Below are 21,816 nucleotides of genomic sequence, written 5' to 3'. Positions count from 1 at the left end.
TCCCTGCAGCTGCTGGTGGAGGAGACTGGACAGCGGGACCAAGGGTCAGGGCGTGGCCGAGGTCAGGGCTGGGCGGCTGGGGGCTGGGAAGGCCGCTCTGGAGACGTGGCCGGGAGGGCTGACTGCGGGGGGTCGGCAGGCAGAGGTCACGGGGGAGGGGGTTCTAAGCCCGAGGAGCAGCAGTGCAAAGGCCTGAGGGTGGACGGGCTCCTGGCCCCTCCCGCAGGGACGCCCTCTGACCTCTGCGCACCGTCCTCAAAGCCACCTGTTCGGCTTCAAGTCACCAGCCCCGGGCCCGGGGGAGACCGGGATCTCCTGGCTGGTCCAGGGCCCGCCCCAGCCCCCCTCACCTGCACCCCTGTGCCCAGCTGTCCTTCCTCAGGGAGCCTGCCCACCCCGCCTTCCTTTCCGAGTGGGGCCCGGCCACCAGCAGGGCTGCTGTCACCCCTAAACCTTTCCGGTGTCCGCGCGCCAGAACGCACCGCAGGTGGGGGTGCCGTGGGGCAGGCGTGGGGCAGGGGAGGGGCGCGGGGCCCCTTGGGAGCTGGTCTCCAGCAACGGCCAACTTTCGGGTCACTGCCATGGGCCTCAAGTCCAGGCTTCCGCTGCCCGGGGTTCCACGGGCCCGCCCCCTTGGGCCCCCCGGGCCCCGCGTGGGAAGGTGCGCTTTTCTCCCCGGTCCCCACGGCGGCACCCGGCCCGCTGGGAGGGCACAGGGGGAGCAGGCCGCGGGGCGTGGAGCCTGTTCTCCGCTGGAGACCGTGACTCAGCCCAGAGCCGGTCCCCCAGGGCCCCGTGCACCTGCACGCCCCGCGGGAGGTGGGAGGTGGTGCGTGGGTTGGGGTCCCGGGACCCCACCACCCAGCCCCGCCCCTTCAGGTCTGAGCCAGCAGACCCCCGTCTGTCCCAGGGCCCTGTGTCCAGCTGAAGCCGCGGGTGGCCCGGCTGGAAGTGCCCTGTGTCTCCCCCTTCGTGTGCCCATCCCCCCCTCTGCCGCCAGGCAGCCCCACTGACGCCGGACAGCCGGGGTTCAAGTCCTGGGTGCGCGTCACATACACCTGAGCCCAGGGGTGCACAGGCTCCGGAGGCTCTCCTCGCCCTGAGACCGGGCCCCTGGGGCCAGGCCACCCCACTGCCACCCGCGCAGCAGCACAGGGAGCACCGGGGGCCCAGCCTCCGGGCGGCCGCTTAGGACACGCGCCCAGCTCCCCACCGGCACAGGCGAGGCCGCAGCGGCTCCGGGGGTGTGAGCAGTGCGGTGGGCAGTCCTGGGGTGGGCAGTCCTGGGGTGGGCAGTGTGTGGACAGTCCTGGGGTGGGCAGTGTGTGGACAGTGCGGTGGGCAGTCCTGGGGTGGGCAGTCCTGGGGTGGGCAGTCCTGGGGTGGGCAGTGTGTGAACAGTCCTGGGGTGGGCAGTGTGTGGACAGTCCTGGGGTGGACAGTCCTGGGGTGGACGGTCCTGGAGTGGACAGTGTGTGGACAGTTCTGGGGTGGACAGTCCTGGGGTGGACGGTCCTGGAGTGGACAGTTCTGGGGTGGACAGTCCTGGGGTGGACAGTCCTTGGGTGGACAGTGTGTGGACAGTCCTGGGGTGGACAGTCCTGGGGTGGACAGTCCTGGGGTGGACAGTGTGTGGACAGTTCTGGGGTGGACAGTCCTGGGGTGGACGGTCCTGGAGTGGACAGTGTGTGGACAGTTCTGGGGTGGACAGTCCTGGGGTGGATGGTCCTGGAGTGGACAGTGTGTGGACAGTCCTGGGGTGGACGGTCCTGGGGTGGACAGTCCTGGGGTGGACGGTCCTGGGGTGGACAGTGTGTGGACAGTCCTGGGGCGGACAGTGTGTGGACAGTCCTGGGGCGGACAGTGTGTGGACAGTCCTGGGGCGGACGGTCCTGGGGTGGACAGTCCTGGGGCGGACAGTGTGTGGACGGTCCTGGGGTGGACGGTCCTGGGGTGGACAGTCCTGGGGTGGACAGTCCTGGTTGCACCCTCGTCCCACAGGCTCCTTCCTTCCCACGAGGCTGTGCCGTGGACGGGGGAGGGGTGCCTCCCCGTGGTCAGTCTGCCCCCCCCCCCGCGGTGGCCGAGGCCCCTGCACAAGCCTTTGGGTGGGAAGGCACCACTTAAAGACACCCTCCCCCCCCCCCGAACAGGCAGCGAGCGTTCCACCCTTAGAGCCGCGCTGGCCGGGACGGGTTTGGGGTGTGGTTCTATCTCCCCAGAGACGGTCCTGGCTCAGCTGGCCCTGTGTCCCAAAGGGGTCAGCGTGCGGAGTGAGGGGCCACCCGGGGGCTCCAGTGAGAGACCCCACAGGGGACTTGCCCCCCCCCCCGCCTGGACCACCCCAGCTTCCTGCGGGCCAGGCTCACGCTTGGAGGGGACCGGCTGCCCTGACGCAGGAGGCGCCCGGAGGAGGGTCCGGCCACGCTGTGCCGAGCGGCCCGTGGTTCCCGACGGCCGCGCACAGGTGTGTCCTGACCGCGAAGCCACCGGTCACCTTGGGCTCCGTGTCCCATCCAGACAATGAAGGTGCTTGGCGGGTGGCCTCCGTCCCTGGCCGTGGAGTCGGGGTCAGGGGTGGCAGCGCGGCTCCCGGCACCCCGCGTCCCGCCCTGCGAGCCGCCTGAGCGACCTGCCTCGGTGCCCGGGACCCTCCCCACCGCCTGCCCCGCAGCTGGGGCGCCGGCCGCTCATGTCGCCGCCAGGACAGGCACCGCCTCCCCTCGGATGGCGTGAGGGGCCTCGCCTTGGCCACCGCCAGGAGCGCCTGGAAGCGTCAGGAAGCGTCAGTTACGGCCCTGGTTGCACCGGCGGCGGGCTGATTGGTCCCCCTCCAGCAGCTGCCACGGTGACCCTCCCGAAATACAGCCCAAACCTTCCCTGCTCTGCAGCCAAAGGCCAAGATACAGCCGCCTCGCTCCGCTGTTCAGAGCCTCCTCAGCTGTGTGCCCCACTTGCTCGGGGCTGAATGGTGTCCCCCCAAAATCATATGCTGGAGCCATAACCCTCAGTGCCTCAGAGGGGGCTGTATTGGGAGATGCGGCCTTAAAGATCATTCAGATGAGGCCATTGGACTGAGCCCTAATCCTGTCTCCCGTCCCTGTAAGAAGAGATTTGAGTACCGTTGCCAGGGATGATCACGTGGGAGGAGAGGCCACGTGGGAGGGGAGGCCACGTGGGAGGGGAGGCCACGTGGGAGGGATGATCACGTGGGAGGGGAGGCCACGTGGGAGGGGAGGCCACGTGGGAGGGGAGGCCACATGGGAGGGATGATCACGTGGGAGGGAAGGCCATGTGGGAGGGGAGGCCACGTGGGAGGCCACGTGGGAGGGGAGGCCATGTGGGAGGGATGTTCACGTGGTAGAGAAGGCCACGTGGGGGGAAGGCCACGTGGGAGGGAAGGCCACGTGGGAGGGAAGGCCACGTGGGAGGGGAGGCCACGCGGGTGATCACATGGGAGGGGAGGCCACGTGGGAGGGATGATCACGTGGGAGGGATGATCACGTGGGAGGGGAGGCCTCGTGGGAGGGGAGGCCACACAGAAACAGCATGTCTGCCAGCGAGGGGAGAGGCCTCTGAGGAAAGCAGGCCTGCTGCACCTTGACCTTGGACTTCCAGACTCCAGGCTGAGACAACGTTTCCGTTGTCTGAGTGCCGGACGGGGACCTTGTCAGGCAGCCGGAGCGGACTGGCACATCGCCTCCCAGCCAGGCGGGCTCAGTGGCTAAGAGCAGGCGCGGAGGGTCAGACTCCCGCTGCCAAGGATTAATGAGACTTCGGCCAGTGCTCACCGGCCCCGTGCCTCAGTTTCCTTTCTGCTCATGGGGAGTAACTGCAGGGGCTCCACATAGGGGTGACTGGGGAAGGTTCAGTGCAGTGCTGGGACGGGGTGGGGTGGGGTGAGGGGGCGCTCACACTAGCCCTGTGCCGGTGTCGGAGAGAGTGTGTATGAGTTCATCTGAACAAAACGGAAGACTATTGCCGGGAAGCCAGATCTCAGACCCTCCGGAGAGTGGGTTTGCAGCTTCTTTTATGCGTTTATCATTCAAGCGGGAGCATGAGGAAGACTCCATGGAGGGGGAGGAAGCCGGCGGGACTGGGTTCCAGGGGAGCTGGTGAGAGGTGCCTCTCTTGAGGGCGGCTGTGCCCTGAGGGGTATTATTTCTGGCATTTCCAGGGTGTGTCACCCACATACACGAGAACAATGGACAGGCCTGTAACGTCTTTCACTGAACAAGTTACAGGCCTGGGGGTACCGCCCACCACGACCTGCCAGTGAGGGACGTGTGATTTATGACTGCACCCGTTTTCCTCCACACCTGTCACCCCAGCATCTGCTTCCCTCCTCTGCACCTGTTTTGGGCTCCAGGCACCCCTCTGCTGGGACCCCCTGGAACTCCCTGCTGAGACCCCCTGCTGGGACCCTCTGCTGGGACCCCCCTGCTGGGACCCCCTGCTGGGACCCCCTGCTGGGACCCCCCTGCTGGGACCCTCTGCTGGGACCCCCTGCTGGGACCCCCTGCTGGGACCCCCTGCTGGGACCCCCCTGCTGGGACCCTCTGCTGGGACCCCCCTGCTGGTACCCCCTGCTGGGACCCCCTGCTGGGACCCCCTGCTGGGACCCTCTGCTGGGACCCCTGCTGGGACCCCCTGCTGGGACCCCCCTGCTGGGACCCCCCTGCTGGGACCCCCTCTGCTGGGACCCCCTGCTGGGACCCCCTGCTGGGACCCCCTGCTGGTACCCCCTGCTGGGACCCCCTGCTGGGACCCTCTGCGGGGACCCCCTGCTGGGACCTCCTGCTGGGACCCTCTGCTGGGACCCCCCTGCTGGGACCCCCTGCTGGGACCCCCCTGCTGGGACCCCCTCTGCTGGGACCTCCTGCTGGGACCCCCTGCTGGGACCCCCTGCTGGGACCCCCTGCTGGGACCCTCTGCTGGGACCCCCTGCGGGGACCCTCTGCTGGAACCCCGGCCGGGACCCTCTGCAGGGACCCCCCTGCAGGGACCCCCTGCTGGGACCCCCTGCTGGGACCCTCTGCAGGGACCCCCCTGCAGGGACCCTCTGCTGGGACCCTCTGCTGGGACCCTCTGCTGGGACCCCCTGCGGGGACCCTCTGCTGGAACCCCGGCCGGGACCCTCCCCACCGCCTGCCCAGCCTGACATTCGCCTCGTGAAGCCCAGCTGCAGTTCTTCCTGCTCCAGAGAATATTCCGGATGCCTCCAGGCAGAACCCCTGCCTCCTCCTCGTCCTCCAGCAACAAGGTTCCCACCTCTGACACGCCATCTGCCTCGTGCACCCCAAGGATTGATTGACGACCGCCAGCAAGGAGACCCGAAGCCGCAGGGGCGCGCCCCGAGAGCAGACACCCGGGGAGCACGCAAAGCACGCGTGGCGTCCGCGGGCCAGGAGCCGGCGCACAGAGGAGGCCACGGGGCCCCGCCCGGGACGCCAGCGTCCGTCACGCCGCCACGAGCGCCACGCGTCTGTGAAGTGCAGGCCGCGCTGACGGAACCAAGCGCTGGCTGGTCCCCAGTCGCTTCATCCCCCCATTCTGATTGCTCAGCGCCCCAGCTGTGGACGGGCGCCCCTTCCTGGGAGGCCTGAAGCTTGTCTGGAGCCACGTGGCCACTCGGAGCCTCTGGTTGGGACCGAGGAGCGAGCGGCAGCCCAGACTCAGGGCCGGGGTCCCAGGACAGGCTGGAGTGGGTGCCCCCAGCTCCCGAGACCCCTGGACCCCAGGCCTAGGGGTCCACACCTCTGCGGCCTCCGGGACTGACAAGCAGCGGCCGGCAACACGGCCAGGACCGGAGGCGGTGGGAGGAGGCCCAAGCCCCCGGCAGACCCAGCTCTGGGAGGACGGGCCCATCCTGCTTCAGTCCCCCCGACGGGGCCCGCACAGCCCTGTCACCGAGGAAGGCCAGGCCCCCAGCGTAGAGGCCTCGCTCGCAGGGACGGCGCGGGGACCACGGGACCTGCCGTGCGTGCCTCCCCCGCGGCCCCGGCCCCGCCTCTCCTGCTCCACAGGCCGCCCGGCCCGAGGCAGCAGTCAGATCCGTTTCCAGGGGAGCCGGCCGGCCTGGGGTGGGGTCACCTGGCAGCAGAGACTGGGGCTGAGGCAGCAGTTAGATCCGTTTCCAGGGAGCCGGCCGGCCTGGGGTGGGTCACCTGGCAGCAGAGACTGGGGCCGAGGCAGCAGTCAGATCCGTTTCCAGGGGAGCCGGCCGGCCTGGGGTGGGTCACCTGGGCCCGAGGCAGCAGTTAGATCCATTTCCGGGGGAGCCGGCCGGCCTGGGGTGGGGTCACCTGGGCCCGAGGCGGCAGTTAGATCCATTTCCGGGGAGCCGGCCGGCCTGGGGTGGGGTCACCTGGGCCCGAGGCAGCAGTTAGATCCATTTCCGGGGGAGCCAGCCGGCCTGGGGTGGGGTCACCTGGGCCCGAGGCAGCAGTTAGATCCATTTCCGGGGGAGCCGGCCGGCCTGGGGTGGGGTCACCTGGGCCCGAGGCGGCAGTTAGATCCATTTCCGGGGAGCCGGCCGGCCTGGGGTGGGGTCACCTGGCAGCGGAGACTGGGCCAAGGCAGCAGTCAGGTCCATTTCCTGGGGAGCCGGCCGGCCTGGGGGTGGGGTCACCTGGCAGCAGACACTGGGCCGAGGCAGCAGTTAGATCCATCTCCGGGGAGCCGGCTGGTCTGGGGGTGGGGTCACCTGGCAGCAGACACTGGGCCGAGGCAGCAGTTAGATCCATTTCCGGGGAGCCGGCTGGTCTGGGGGTGGGGTCACCTGGGCCCAAGGCAGCAGTTAGATCCATTTCCGGGGAGCCGGCTGGCCTGGGGTGGGGTCACCTGGCAGCAGAGACTGGGCCCGAGGCAGCAGTTAGATCCATTTCCGGGGAGCCGGCTGGCCTGGGGTGGGGTCACCTGGCAGCAGAGACTGGGCCCGAGGCAGCAGTTAGATCCATTTCCGGGGAGCCGGCTGGCCTCGGGGTGGGTGCGCCTGGCAGCGGAGACTGGGGCCGAGGCCCGGCTCCTGCAGTCAGGCCAACCCTGGAGATGCCCTCCGCGTGGACGGGAGCGCCTGGGACCGATGTCCGGCTGACCGGGGGCGCGGAGCCGGAGGGCTGGGCCACCTGTCCTCAGCGACGCTGGCACATCCTCCCCTTAGCGATGAACCGCCGCCTGGGCTTCCGTCTTGCTGGTCCCTCGGCCCCTGCATTCGCCGGCACGCTGGCCCCACGCCCCCGCGGAACAGCCCCGGCACCCTAACCCGCCAAGGGCAGCAGGCCTCTAGGTCACATGAACTGGCCCGGCCCCCCGACGCGGCCCCGTGGCCCGAATCCGGCCAGACCTCCTGCTGCGGCTCTGGCTCTGAGCTTCAGGGCTGCACCGTGGCCGGCTTGGCGCCTCAGAAGCGCTTCCGAAACCAGCGCGTCGCTGTCGTCCTTCCTCACAGGCCTGCCCAGCCCCCTCGCGTCCTCGGCTCATCGCGCCATCGCGCAGTCGGCCTGGGCTGGTTGGGTGGTCGCCTTCTAGTAATGCGACTGTTTCTCACGGGGTGCTGTTGGCATTGGGGGTGGGCAGTCCTCTGTCCTGGGCGCTGCAGGCCACCTGGCAGTCCTGGTCCAGGCCACCAAGGGCCAGCCATCAGCTCTCATATGACCCCCAGGGTCCATGCTCAGCCTGGGGCTGCCAGGGTGCAGTACCACCTGCGACCTGGCGGGGCAGCACCGCCTTCACCCTGTGGGAGGGCAGTGTCACTTCATGGGGGCGGGGGGGGAGGGCGTGCAGTAACGCCCACATCTGGGGACCACTGAACCCCAAGGTTCTTAGCTGTACACTCGGCGGGCAGGGACTCCTTTTCCGTCGTGGATCCGCAGCACCCAGCACAGCCAGCGCCAGGCTGGCGGGAGGACGTCAGCAAACGCTTGTCGAATGAGTGAGATCCAGGAACAAGCTTGAAGGGGTCCGTGACCGCTACAAAACTGTGTGCACGTGTGCATGTCGTGTGCTGTGTGCACGTGTGTGTATGGTGTGCATGCGTGTGCTGTGTGCACATGTGTGTATGTTGTGTGTGATGTGCATGTGTGTGCACGTTGTGTGCTGTGTGCACGTGTGTGCTGTGTGCACGTGTGTGTATGTTGTGTGCACATGTGTATTTTGTTTGCGGTGTGCACGTGTGTATTTTGTTTGCGGTGTGCACGTGTGTATTTTGTGTGTGGTGTGCACATGTGTATGTTGTGTGTGGTGCGCACGTGTGTTGTGTGCGGTGTGCATGTGTGTGTGTTGTGTGTTGTGTGCACGTGTGTATTTTGTGTGTGATATGCACGTGAGTGTGTTGTGTGCGGTGTGCACGTGTGTATTTTGTGTGCGATGTGCACGTGTGTGTGTTGTGTGCGGTGTGCACGTGTGTACTTTGTGTGCGGTGTGCACTTGTGTATGTTGTGTGCAGTGTGTATGTTGTGTGCGGTGTGTATGTTGTGTGCGGTTTGCACATGTGTGTGTGTTGTGTGCGGTGTGTATGTTGTGTGCGGTTTGCACATGTGTGTGTGTTGTGTGCGGTGTGCACGTGTGTTTTCCGGGGCAGGAGTCCAGCGCCATCGCGTTCTCCAGGGGAAACTGACGGACAGGACACTCGAACACGGGTCCAGCCAGGGCCCGGTCCAGCCGTTGGTGTCCCTGCACGCGCCTGCCCGGTGGGGGTGGGCCCGCAGCCCCACCCACACGCCAGTGCCCGCGGGGAGGCAGGTCCTGAAACCCGGGAGCTCACGCCAGCGCCGTCCAGGGCTGCCTCCCGCCCTTTACCAGCAAAGGCCCTGGTCCTGGGTCGCGGAGTCACTAGCAGGAGAGTGTGGCGAGAGCGGAGGCATGAGCCTGTCCCCCCAACTCGAGGCTATTTCCTGGGGGCTGTCCTGGGAGAGCCCGGAAGCGGGGGCCTGGCCGGCTGCCCTCTGGCCGGCTGGGCGGGCAACCCGCAGAGCGCACGGAGGTTCCTGCTGGGCTCCTGGCTGCGGAACGACCGCCGTGACCGTGAAAGGCCTGGTGGATGGGCCTGACCGTGATGGCTCGTCCTGGCTGCTTCCCAGCCTGCCTCCGCCTGTCCCGTTGGGGCGAGCGGCCACCACATTCCAGAGGGCGTTCGGCCAGCGCAGGGACCCGCCGGGCCCGGGAGCTCCGGCCAGAGTCCGCCCCCGGCGCAGGGAAGCCTTTGCCAGGAATTCCAGGGCCTCCCCCGCCCAGAGGCTCAGTCCGTCTGCACTGGCTCCCCGCACACAGACCCGGTCAGCCTGAGCCCGGCTCCGGGGAGGTGGAAACCGGAGGAACCGCTGCGGGGCCAGAGCCGGCTCCTCCAGCTGGCGGCCGACACCCCCACCGGAGAGCTGGTCCCAGGGCAGACTTCCGGACCCACCCGAGGGCTGCGCACGGCCTGTCTAACGCGCTCCCAGGCCACGCTGTCCCGGCCGGTCCCTGCAGGCACCTTGGGGGCCGGGCCCTGCGAGGGTTTGCGCCCTGTGCTCCGTGGCGCCCCTGGTGGGGAGAAGGGATGAGAACAGGGAATGGGACCGCCCATCCCCCCGCCACGCAGGAGCCTCCCGATCTACCTTACAAACCGGATTTCTGGGATTCAATGAAGAACCGCTGACAAAAGCGGGGGGACCTCTGGCTGGAAGCGGTTTCCCGAGAATGGAGCCTCCCCCTCATCCATGGCGGCCCCGGGGCAGCCTCTGCCCACAGCCCAAACCTCCCAGAACCAGCGAAGGGGGCAGAGGCAGGGGCGCCCTCAGCCCTCCCAGGTCTCGGGCCTGGCCTGGCCTTGGGCATCCCGTTTGCAGCTGGAGGGGTTCCCTGCTCTGTCTGCAGGCTCGCTGCGGGCTTCCGGGCTGGGGCCTGGCCTGGCGTGGTCCGGGACAGTGCACCCAGCCTGGAGGTCCCCAGGCCATCGGGGCCGCAGCACAGGGTCACCGTGTCCCGCCTGCAGCGTGGACCCACACCAGGGTCTAGGGCAGAGCCTGGCATCGGGGCAGAGCCTGGCATCGGGGCAGAGCCTGGCATCGGGGCAGAGCCTGGCGTCGGGACAGAGCCTGGCATCGGGGCAGAGCCTGGCATCGGGACAGAGCCTGGCATCGGGGCAGAGCCTGGCGTCGGGGCAGAGCCTGGCGTCGGGGCAGAGCCTGGCGTCGGGGCAGAGCCTGGCATTGGGGCAGAGCCTGGCGTCGGGGCAGAGTGTCGGGTGGGCTCCGGGCGTCCCCATCGGCTGAGAGCTGCGGAGCCTGTTTCCTCGCCTGCGAGTCAGAGACAACTGGTGTCTGAGCACAGACACGGTGCCCAAGCCAGGCTCCCGCACCCGCCCGGCCGACGCCCCTCTCCCCACGCTACGTCAGTGGCTTTGGGGGCAGCAGTGAGCCTGCGGGGCCGGCTGAAGCCGTGGTGACATGCCCATGGCTGGTGGCTGGCCTAAGACAACAGGAACGGGATGCCTCGCGGGGCTGGACGCGGGAAGTCCACCGCCGGGTGCAGCAGGGCCCGTCCTCCGCAGGCTCCGGGGAGGATGTGTGCCAGGCTCCCCCCCCCACCCATCCCCGCGGCTGCCTGCTGGCACCCTGGCTCGTCCCTGCCTCCGTCGTCCAGGGCGCTCTGTCGGTCTGTCTGTCCTTCTTCCTGCGAGGACGCACGGGCGTTGGATGGGGGCCCACACTGATGGGGTGTGAGCTCGTCTGAAATCAGGCCATCGGCGGGGACCCTGTTTCCAAACAAAGTCACCCCACAAGCGCCAGGGTTGGGACCTGAACATATTTTCGGGGTTGGGGGGGGCACACGTCAACCCGCCGCAGCCCCGAGAGGGAGGCCACGGGCCCAGCAGCCTCGCGCCCCGGGGTCCTCACTGCGGAGCTGCCCCAGACCCGCCCTAAGCCGCCCCGTGGTGTTTTGCAGGGTGCTCCGACCTCCACCTGCTGGACATGCTGAGCCCCACGGAGCGGAAGCGGCAGGGCTACATCCACGAGCTCATCGTCACCGAGGAGAACTACGTGAACGACCTGCAGCTGGTCACCGAGGTAACCGCCGTGTGGGGGTGCGGGGGTGCCCTGGCAGAGGGGGGACAGGGGCCTGCAGCTGGTCACCGAGGTAACCGCCGTGTGGGGGTACGGGGGGCAGTGCCCTGGCAGAGGGGGGGACGGGGGGCCTGCAGCTGGTCACCGAGGTAACTGCCGTGTGGGGGTACGGGGGGCAGTGCCCTGGCAGAAGGGGGGCAGGGGGCCTGCAGCTGGTCACCGAGGTAACTGCCGTGTGGGGGTACGGGGGGCAGTGCCCTGGCAGAGGGGGGGCAGGGGGCCTGCAGCTGGTCACCAAGGTAACTGCCGTGTGGGGGTACGGGGGGCAGTGCCCTGGCAGAGGGGGGGCAGGGGGCCTGCAGCTGGTCACCAAGGTAACTGCCGTGTGGGGGTACGGGGGGCAGTGCCCTGGCAGAGGGGGGGCAGGGGGCCTGCAGCTGGTCACCGAGGTAACCGCCGTGTGGGGGTACGGGGGGCAGTGCCCTGGCAGAGGGGGGGCAGGGGGCCTGCAGCTGGTCACCAAGGTAACTGCCGTGTGGGGGTACGGGGGGCAGTGCCCTGGCAGAGGGGGGGCAGGGGGCCTGCAGCTGGTCACCAAGGTAACTGCCGTGTGGGGGTACGGGGGGCAGTGCCCTGGCAGAGGGGGGGCAGGGGGCCTGCAGCTGGTCACCGAGGTAACCGCCGTGTGGGGGTACGGGGGGCAGTGCCCTGGCAGAGGGGGGGCAGGGGGCCTGCAGCTGGTCACCGAGGTAACCGCCGTGTGGGGGTACGGGGGGCAGTGCCCTGGCAGAAGGGGGGCAGGGGGCCTGCAGCTGGTCACCGAGGTAGCGCTGCCGGCAGGGTGGGGCCGGGCGGGGAGGGCTCTGCCTGAGCCACTTTCGGGTGTTTGGGGAGCACCCAGACAGTCAGCCACGCGGGAGAATGTGACCCAAGAAAGGAGGTTACCCTCTCACCTGGGGCCAACTCCGCGTCCTGCCCACGGAGGGGCCGGGACCACTCAGGCCAAGGGACACGGGAGTCTGTGTGGAGTCGCGTGGGCAGACATGTGAGCTGGGCGTCCGGGCTCAGCCACCAGCTGCTGCTGCCACAGGGCAAGGCTCCGCACTCCGCCCGGCTTGGCGTCGTCGGGCTGCTGTGGGGTCACCCAGGGCCGCTGTGGGGTCACCCAGGGCTGCTGTGGGGTCACCCAGGGCTGCTGTGGGGTCACCCCAGGAATGCTGTGGGGTCACCCAGGGCTGCTGTGGGGTCACCCAGGGCTGCTGTGGGGTCACCCCAGGAATGCTGTGGGGTCACCCCAGGAATGCTGTGGGGTCACCCCAGGGCTGCTGTGGGGTCACCCAGGAATGCTGTGGGGTCACCCCAGGAATGCTGTGGGGTCACCCCAGGGCTGCTGTGGGGTCACCCAGGGCTGCTGTGGGGTCACCCAGGGCTGCTGTGGGGTCACCCAGGGCTGCTGTGGGGTCACCCAGGGCTGCTGTGGGGTCACCCAGGGCTGCTGTGGGGTCACCCCAGGAATGCTGTGGGGTCACCCCAGGAATGCTGTGGGGTCACCCAGGGCTGCTGTGTGGTCACCCAGGGCTGCGTCTGCCCCGAGAAGTCTCTTTCCTCCAGGCCCCCACGCACCCCGTCCCAGACGCATCCCCTTCCCTCTCCTCCGGGAGCCCTGCGGGGTGGGGGGGGTGGGGAGGGGGTCTGCTGCGCACCGGGGAGGGGCCTCCTTAGACAGGGTTTGCCGAGCTGGTCGTCAGGGTCCCTCGACACCTGCAAAGCCCTGTAAGAGTTTCGAGCCCCTGCCCCCCTCAGGGCACCCCCAAAGGCTGTTGCCTGAGCAATAGGAGAGCCGGACTCGCCCCCCCGCCCCCCCCGCCACTACCCTCCCCACCCCGCGGGGCTGAGTGAGTGTAGGCTGCAGTGGGTGCTGGCCCACGAGGCCCCCGCAAACAAGGTGCAAATGAAAAAACGCGCCCCTTTCTTGGCAGACTGGACTGTCCCTAAATACACAGCCCGGGGCGTGCGTGTCACCCCTCAGCTGTGGCACCTTCGGGCAGTGGCTGGTGTACGTCAGGGTCAGCACTGGTTAAGGACTCAGGAGTCCAGGCTGCCAGCGTCCGGTGGCCAAGTTCCCGTAGAGACGGCTGTCCCGCCCCGGGACCTTCAGGGGGGCCCTGGCCCAGGGGGGTACGACCTGCCTGCGGGCAGGGCCTCCCACGCGGGTTCAGCTGGGATCTGTGGCCACTGCAGGCGGCCACCCAGCAGTGCAGGGCGTGGCCGGCACACTTACTAGTATGTCCTGTCCCGGGGCCCAGGAGGGCACCGACCCCGTGTACCAGCTCTGTCCCCCGCCCTGCGTCCCGGCCCTGTCCCTCCCCCTGCATCCCGTCCCTGTCCCCCGCCCTGCGTGCCGGCCCTGTCCCCCCAACTGCGTGCCGGCCCTGTCCCCCGCCCTGCGTGCCGGCCCTGTCCCCCCAACTGCGTGCCGGCCCTGTCCCCCGCCCTGCGTCCCGGCCCTGTCCCCCGCCCTGTGCCCTGTGCCCTGTGCCCTGTGCCCTGTGCCCACACCCTGTGCCCACACCCTGTGCCCTGTGTCTACACCCTGTGCCCTGTGCCCACACCCTGTGCCCACACCCTGTGCCCTGTGCCCACACCCTGTGCCCACATCCTGTGCCCTGTGCCCTGTGCCCACACCCTGTGCCCTGTGTCCACACCCTGTGCCCACACCCTGTGCCCTGTGCCCACACCCTGTGCCCTGTGTCCACACCCTGTGCCCACACCCTGTGCCCTGTGCCCTGTGCCCACGCCCTGCGCCCATGCCCTGTGCCCAGGTCCTAGCGGCAGGTCCGACGGTGGGCGGCTGCGTACAGGCCTCAGCTGTGTCCTGGGCGCGCAGGCTGGTTCTCCACACTCCAGGGCCCCCCTTGCAAAACACTGCAGACCTGCTGGGGATCCCCCTGCTTCAGAAAGGCAGGGCGGCGGGCTCTGCTCGGGCTCCCGGGGGCTCCCCGCTCTGAGCAGGGCTGCGTGGGGCGGGGGTGGGGGCCGCTGCCTCGCTGCCTGAAGCGCTCCTCTCTGCGTCTAGATCTTTCAGAAGCCCCTGATGGAGGCCGAGCTGCTCACGGAGAAAGAGGGCGCCATGACGTTTGTTAACTGGAAGGAGCTGATCATGTGTAACATCAAGCTGCTGAAGTAAGCCTCCCCCCCACCCCCCGCCTCGCCTCGCCTCCCGCGCCGGCACGCTGTCCGTCCGTCCGTCCGTGTGTCCGTCCTGCGTCCCGCCACGCACACGCCGCTTCCTCTGTCTCGTGCGCACGTCCACGCGCAAGCACCATCGCTCTTGGGGCTCTCACGCTTTTCTGAACCGCCCCCCCCCAGCTTTTCAGGGCACCAGGGCCTTTGCTGACTGTGGGTCTAGGATTTCCAGAGCCAGGCCCCCCGGCTCCAATGGCTTGGGGCCCCCACACGCCTCCCCTCGGACCCGTTCCCACGGGCCAGTGTCGGTCTCCCGGGACGTTCCTGGCCCCCGCAGGTGGAGACGGTGGCCCTGTCCCTGGCCCGACACCCGGCCTGAGCGCTGCTGACATTTTATTCCCCGTCGGTTCTCAGAGGCGGTGGCCAGGGGTAGGGGGCCTGCTGCTGGAGCCCGACTCCCTGCCCTTCGAGCCTCAGTTTCCCCACCTGCACAAAGAGAGCATTGGGTCCATCCTCGCCAAGCTCCCTGCCAGCCCTCGCGTGACGCACTGGACCTGTACAAAGAGAGCATTGGGTCCATCCTCGCCAAGCTCCCTGCCAGCCCTCGCGTGACGCACTGGACCTGTACAAAGAGAGCATTGGGCACATCCTCGCCAAGCTCCCTGCCAGCCCTCGCGTGACGCACTGGCCAGGACCCGGGCGGCCCGCGCAGCGGCCAGTGGGGAGCAAGGGCCTCCCCCTCCCCCCTGGCCCAGCACGCTCCGCCCGGGTCTGCCAGCCCTGAGCGCTGAGGTCCCGTGGTCAAAGCGGCTTTCCCTAAATGCCGTCCCTCTGTTGTCCTTGCAAGTTCAGGTCCCTGCTTCCTGGAGGGTGTGGGGGAGGGACAGGGATGCAGGGAGGAGGCTCGGCGCTGGACCTGAGCAGAATGTGCGGCGTCTGCTCTCTCTGTTCTAGGCGGGGGGTGGGGGTGGGGGGGGGGAGGCTGCCACAGGGTGTTTAAAACATGCGACACCTGACTCTTTAGTCAGGGCACTGGCCTCTTTTCCCTCAGGTTGTCAAAGAAAAAGATGACAACAAGCCGGCTGGCGTGGCTCAGGGGTTGAGTGTTGACCTATGAACCAGAAAGTCAGGGGTTCGATTCCGGGTCAGGGCACATGCCTGAGTTGCCAGCTTGATCCCAGTCGGGGGCGTGCAGGAGGCAGCTGATCAATGATTCTCTTTCATCATTGATGTTTCTCTCTCTGAAATCAGTAAAAACATGATTAAAAAAACCAACACAAACAACAACAACAGTAGCCGTCTGGTGTGAATGAATCAAAATCACACCTTTTTATTTTGTCAGATGGGCAGAAATAAGTTTTTGGTGTGCCCAGGGTTTTGGTAATTAGTCCATGTGCCCTGCGATGGAGAGGAGGGCTGGAAATCTGGGCTGGAGGAAGACGACCCAGGGGCTTCGGAGGAAGAACTTCCATTCCCTCCCTGAGGGGCGCTGAGGGGGTGCAGGGGGTGAGGGGGGTGAGGGGGCTGACGGGGGTGGGGAGGCTGGCTCACAGTCGGGCTCGCAGACGGCTATTCCCGCCGCCGTGTGTCCCTGAGCAAGTCACTCCACTCCCCGGGCCTCCGTGTCCCATCGGTAAGGAGGGACCACGGTGATACCCACCACGCAGTGTTCTCCTTGGGGCGCCTGGTGCATAGTCAGTGCCCGGCTTGGGCCCTTGGAGGGCGCTGCCTTCTCGCCTGGCCCAAGGGGGTGAGGTGACGCCGGAAACTACCGGTACTCAGCCTGAAGGGTGGAGACAAGCTGTTTACAATAAACTCAGAGGTTTTCTTGGGAAAATACACCTGCAGGTTAAAGAGCCTTTTGCTTGGCAGCTCTCCGTGGGGGTGGGGAGGTGGTGGGTGTGTCCCCAAGGGGTTGGCCCAAGGAGGCGTGGCTGGAGTGGCTCCCCAGGCCTTTCTGTGTCTTCCTTCCCTCCATTTATCCATCCATCCATCCATCCATCCATCCATCCATCCATCTAACCATCCATCCATCCATCCACCTATCCATCCACCCATACACCTACCCATCCATCCACCCATTCATCCATCCACCCATCCATCCATCCATCTATTCATCCATCCATCCATCCACCTACCCACCCATCCATCCATCCATCCATCCATCTATCCATCCATCCACCCACCCACCCATCCACCCACCCATCCACCTACCCATCCACCTACCCATCCATCCACCCATCCATCCACCCATCCATCCACCCATCCATCCACCCATCCATCCACCCATCCACCTATCCATCCATCCATCCATCCATCCACCCACCCACCCATCCACCCATCCACCTACCCATCCATCCATCCATCCATCCATCCATCCACCCACCCACCTATCCACCCACCCACCCATCCACCTACCCATCCATCCACCCATCCATCCATCCATCCATCCACCCACCCACCCACCCATCCACCTATCCATCCACCCATCCACCTACCCATCAATCACCCATCCATCCACCCATCCACCTATACATCCATCCATCCATCCATCCACCTACCCATCCATCCATCCATCCACCCATCCATCCACCTACCCATCCATCCACCCATCCACCTATCCATCCATCCATCCATCCATCCATCCATCCATCCATCCATCCACCTACCCTTCCATCCATCCATCCACCCACCCACCCATCCATCCACCTATCCATCCATCCATCCATCCATCCATCCATCCATCCATCCATCCACGCACCCATCCATCCACCTATCCAACCATCCATCCATCCATCCATCCACCCATCCACCTACTCATCCATCCACCCATCCATCCACTTACCCATCCGTTCACCCATCCACCTACCCATCCATCCATCCATCCATCCACCTACCCATCCGTCCACCCATCCACCTACCCATCCATCCATCCATCCATCCATCCATCCATCCACCCACCCACCCACCCACCCATCCACCTACCCATCCGTCCACCCATCCACCTACCCATCCATCCACCCATTCACCTACCCATCTATCCACCTACCCATCCATCCACCCACCCACCCACCCATCCACCTACCCATCCATCCACCCATCCACCTACCCATCCATCCACCCATCCATCCACCTATCCATCTATCCATCTATCTATCCATCCATCCATCCATCCATCCATCCATCCATCCACCCACTAATCCATCCACCCATCCACCCACCCATCTATCCATCCATTCACCCATCCATCCACCTACCCACCCATCCATCCATCTACCCATCCATCTACCTATCCATCCACCTATCCATCTATCCATCTATCCATCCATCCATCCACCCACCCACCCATCCATCCATCCATCCATCCATCCATCCATCCACCCACCCACCCACCCACCCATCTATCCATCCATTCACCCATCTATCCACCTACCCACCCATCCATCCACCTACCCATCCATTTACTCACCCATCCATCCATCCCCCGCCCCCCTATGATCACTAGGATAGGCAGAACACACGCATGGCCTCACCTGCTGTGGTCCTGCCCTCACAGGGCATTGCTGTCCTTGCTGTGTGAGAAGCTCAGTGCCCTTTCCTAGAGTCCAGTGTTGGGGTCACGTATTCCAGGTGGCAGGGATGGCCCTGAACAGGCAGACTGCAGCCAGACCCCAGAGCAGACACCGCCAGGCCCGCCAGGCCCTCTTGGCTGCAGATACACACTGTCTGGGTCCACTGGTCTGTTAGGTGTTCACGGGCTCCCCCCTTCAGAACTCCCCTCATGAGGGTAACGTCAGATTGGCCACGGCGAGGAGGCAGTGAGTCGGGCATCACTCGCCCGTGGCCTTGGGACGTTAACAGGACTGTTTTCTGTGTAGCTGATGAGCCTCCTTGGTTATGTGGTGTTTAGTCTGAAAGCAGCCTGCATGTCCGCTGGCCACCGTATTTCCCTTGGGCGGGAATGGCCCCGAAACAGGCTCTCTCGGGGCCACACCGGCTGGGTCCTTCACCACAGGTGACCCGTCAAGGGACACGTTGACACAGGGACCCTGTCTGAGCGACTGAGAATGGATCCCGTATTTGTCCATAAGAAAACTTGATTTATGCCTAAGAGCCAGCAAACAGCCGTCACATCCAAGAGAAACGCTCCGGTGACCCCCGTAGCACTAGGCTCCTGTCTTTCTCTGTCCCCGTCCCCACAAAGGCCCTTCAGTGGCCCTTGGGCTCGTGTCCCTCACACACATCCCGTTTCTGTCCGGTCGGACAGCGCGAGGGCGGGTCTCAGTGGCTGTGTCTGCACGCAGAGCGCTGAGAGTTCGCAAGAAGATGTCGGGGGAGAGGATGCCGGTGAAGATGATTGGGGACATCCTGACGGCCCAGCTGCCCCACATGCAGCCCTACATCCGCTTCTGCAGCTGCCAGCTCAATGGGGCGGCCCTCATCCAGCAGAAGACGGACGAGGCCCCCGACTTCAAGGACTTCGTCAAGGTCAGGAGCCGGGCTGGGCGGGACCCTGCTCCCAGCGGCCATCCCCACCACTGGGTGCGTCAGGAGCTAATTCAGTGCAAAGTTCTGCTAAAGGCCGGCACGCACCCAGGTCTTGGCTGAACAATAGGGCGGCACCAGCTGGCAGGTGTGGTTGTGACCAGTGGGGGTGGGGGTGGGGCTCCGGGAGAGCTGGAGAGGAGGCCCCGCCCTGCACCCGGAGCCGGAGCTGCTGTCCAGTTGCTAGTGGTGACTGGATTCAGGTTTAAGTTCCCATTTCTCAGGCCCGGGAGGGCGGGCGGGCGGGCGGGGCCCGGGTTTCCTGCTTTGGTTCATCTGGGAGCCTCCGCCCGTTGCTGGTCTCTGCCCTTCGCCTGGAGGAAGCAGCCTGCAGCCCCAGCGACCCTGTTCCTTCCCCGCTTGGTGCTTCCTGATGGGCTTGGACCCCAGGCAGCCGGTGGGGGGCATGCGACGTGCCAGGGCCTCTGCCTCGGGGGGAGTAGGGGTCTGGAGACCTGTGCGTCCTCGAGGGGCTGTGGGGAGGTGCTGCTGGGGGCCCAGGCCCTGTGTCTGCGGCCCTGGGAGTAGGCCGTGGCCCGGGGTGGGGTCCCTGCTGGGCATGTCAGCCCTTACCACCTCTCCCAGAGGAAATAGGAAAAGAAGAGAATAAATTAACTTCCCGTTAAACGGGTACGTTTCGCTGCATAGAGAACAAGGTATATGACACCTGTCTTTGCACCGATGCACTGGGGGCACGCGGCCCTTCTCCCCAACGATGGTGCCTGAAGGCCCCTCCCTGCCGGCTCTCCTCGGCCACAGCATCGGCGTGTTTGCTCGGTCCCCCCCCTCGGAGTTCCTCCACATTAAACGCTGCTGCTTGCCGCCAGCGCGTGGGGCCCTGTGCAGTCGTCCTGGGGAGGAGTGGGTCCCAGGATGCACGCTGCAGAGCAGGGCTGGGCCGCCGGGTGGGCGCCGGGGCCACGGGGCTCGGGCCGGGCGGGTCCTCCTGGCACAGGCTGGAGGAGCGCACCCCCAGGTCCCTGACCTTCAGGGAAATGCTGGACGGGGCTGGTGGCCCCTCCTCGCCTCCCCGCCCCCAGAAGCTCTCCCACCTCGTCCCTGGGGGCGTGTGACAGGCCTTTGCTGCTGGAAGAGTGGCGTCCGCGCTGGGCAGGTGCAGCGCCCCAGTCCCCAGCCGGGCGCCCACCCCCACCTCCCACCTCCCGACTGTGGAGAGGATCACTTTTGGGGACAGAAGGACTCTTTCCTCCAGATAAATGGACAGAATTTGCACAAGGGGTGGAAGCAAGAGGCGGGGAGTCCTGGGGGGAGACACCCGCAGGCCTGAAGCCGGAGTCTGACCCCTGACCCCGCCTGCGGGGGGCGCCGTGGGCGTGGCAGGCTCCTCGCACAGCCAGCGCACAGCCCTCGGCGGCCTGGGGCGGACGGGCCTTCTTTTTTTTTTTTTTTTTTTTGGTGTCCAAATTTTATTTTATTTATTTATTTATTTTTTGTCTTTTTTTTTTTCCTTTTTTTCCCATTTTATTTATTTTTTTTTAAAATAAATCTTTATTCAGATTATTACAATTATTTCTCCTTTTTCCCCCCATAGCTCCCCTCCACCCCTTTCCCACCCCACCTTCTGCCCTTACCTACCCCCCACTGTCCTCATCCATAGGTGTATGATTTTTGTCCATTCTCTTCATGAACCCCCCCCATACCCCTTTCCCCCTGAGAATTATCAGCCCACTCCCTTTCTATGCCCCTGATTCTATTATATTCACCAGATTATTCTGCTCCTCAGGTTTTTAATTCACTTGATTTTTAGGTTGGCTTGTTGATAGATATGTATTTGTTGTTCATAATTTTTTCTCTTTACTTTTTTCTTCTTCCTCTTCTTTAAGAATACCTTTCAGCATTTCATATAGTACTGGTTTGGTGGTGATGAACTCCTTTAGCTTTTTCTTATCTGTGAAGCTCTTTATCTGCCCTTCAATTCTGAATGATAGCTTTGCTGGGTAGAGTAATCTTGGTTGTAGGTTCTTGCTATTCATCACTTTGAAAATTTCTTGCCACTCCCGTCTGGCCTGCATAGTTTCTGTTGAGAAATCAGCTGACAGTCGTATGGGTGCTCCCTTGTAGGTAATTAACTGTTTTTCTCTTGCTGCTTTTAATATTCTCTCTTTGTCTTTTGCTCTTGGCATTTTAATTATGATGTGTCTTGGTGTGGTCCTCTTTGGATTCCTTTTGTTTGGGGTTCTGTGGGCTTCCTGGACTTGTAAGTCTATTTCTTTCACCAGGTGGGGGAAGTTTTCGGTCATTATTTCTTCAAATAGGTTTTCAGTATCTTGCTCTCTCTCTTCTTCTGGCACCCCCATAATTCTGATGTTGGTACGCTTGAAGTTGTCCCAGAGTCTTCTTACATTATCTTCAACTTTTTGGATTTTTTTTTTTGCTTTTTGCTTTTTCGGTTGAGTGTTTTTTGCTTCTTTGTATTTCAATTCCTTGACTTGATTCTTGTGTTCCTCTATTCTGTTTCTGGGTCTCTGTATAATATTTTTTATTTCAGTCAGTGTATGTTTAATTTCTAGTTGGTCCTTTTTCATATCTTCGAGGGTCTCGTTATATTTATCGGCCTTTTCTAGGATATTCTTAAAAAGTCTTATAACGGTGGTTTTGAATTCTATATCCAGTCGTTTGTTTTCCTCCATTTCTTTCGTTTGTGATCTGATTCTTTGACCCCGCATTTTCACTGCTTCCCTGAGTTGGTAAGGTAGATATTTGTGCTAGGTTTCCAATATGGCCCAGTGGGTCTGCTTCCCCAGTTAACCTGAGGTGGACACTCTTGGTGCACCCCTTTGTGGACTGTGTGTACAGCCTTGTTGTAATTAAGTCTTTATTGTTGTTGGTATCACTGGGAAGAATTGACCTCCGGGCCAGTTGGCTGTAAGGATCAGCTGTGTCTATGCTGGGAGAAGCCCGGTGCTGGAGACAGCCTTATAGGATTAGACTTGCCAAATTGCAATAGCCTCTGTGCTCAGCTTGGATGGGGTGGAGTCTCAGTCTTGGCTTCCTGTCAGCCCCGCCCCTGCGCGCATGT

At 64.5% G+C, this 21,816-nt stretch overlaps 1 protein-coding gene across 5 annotated transcripts in view; it reads left to right on the top strand.

Annotated features, from left to right (window-relative positions):
* ITSN1 (intersectin 1) overlaps positions 1–21,816 on the top strand; it is a 174,598-nt gene that overhangs the window by 140,210 nt on the left and 12,572 nt on the right. For all 5 annotated transcript variants that reach the window (XM_080655315.1, XM_080655314.1, XM_080655312.1 and 2 more), the window contains 3 exons: positions 10,927–11,048; positions 14,122–14,228; positions 18,536–18,719. In XM_080655315.1, the coding sequence (XP_080511441.1) occupies positions 10,927–11,048; positions 14,122–14,228; positions 18,536–18,719 (413 nt within the window). The remainder of the gene's footprint in view (positions 1–10,926; positions 11,049–14,121; positions 14,229–18,535; positions 18,720–21,816) is intronic.

Source organism: Plecotus auritus (genome assembly GCF_963455305.1).
Source record: "Plecotus auritus genome assembly, chromosome: 2".
Lineage (NCBI taxonomy): Eukaryota > Metazoa > Chordata > Mammalia > Chiroptera > Vespertilionidae > Plecotus > Plecotus auritus.
This window is presented reverse-complemented; position numbering and strand designations above follow the sequence as displayed.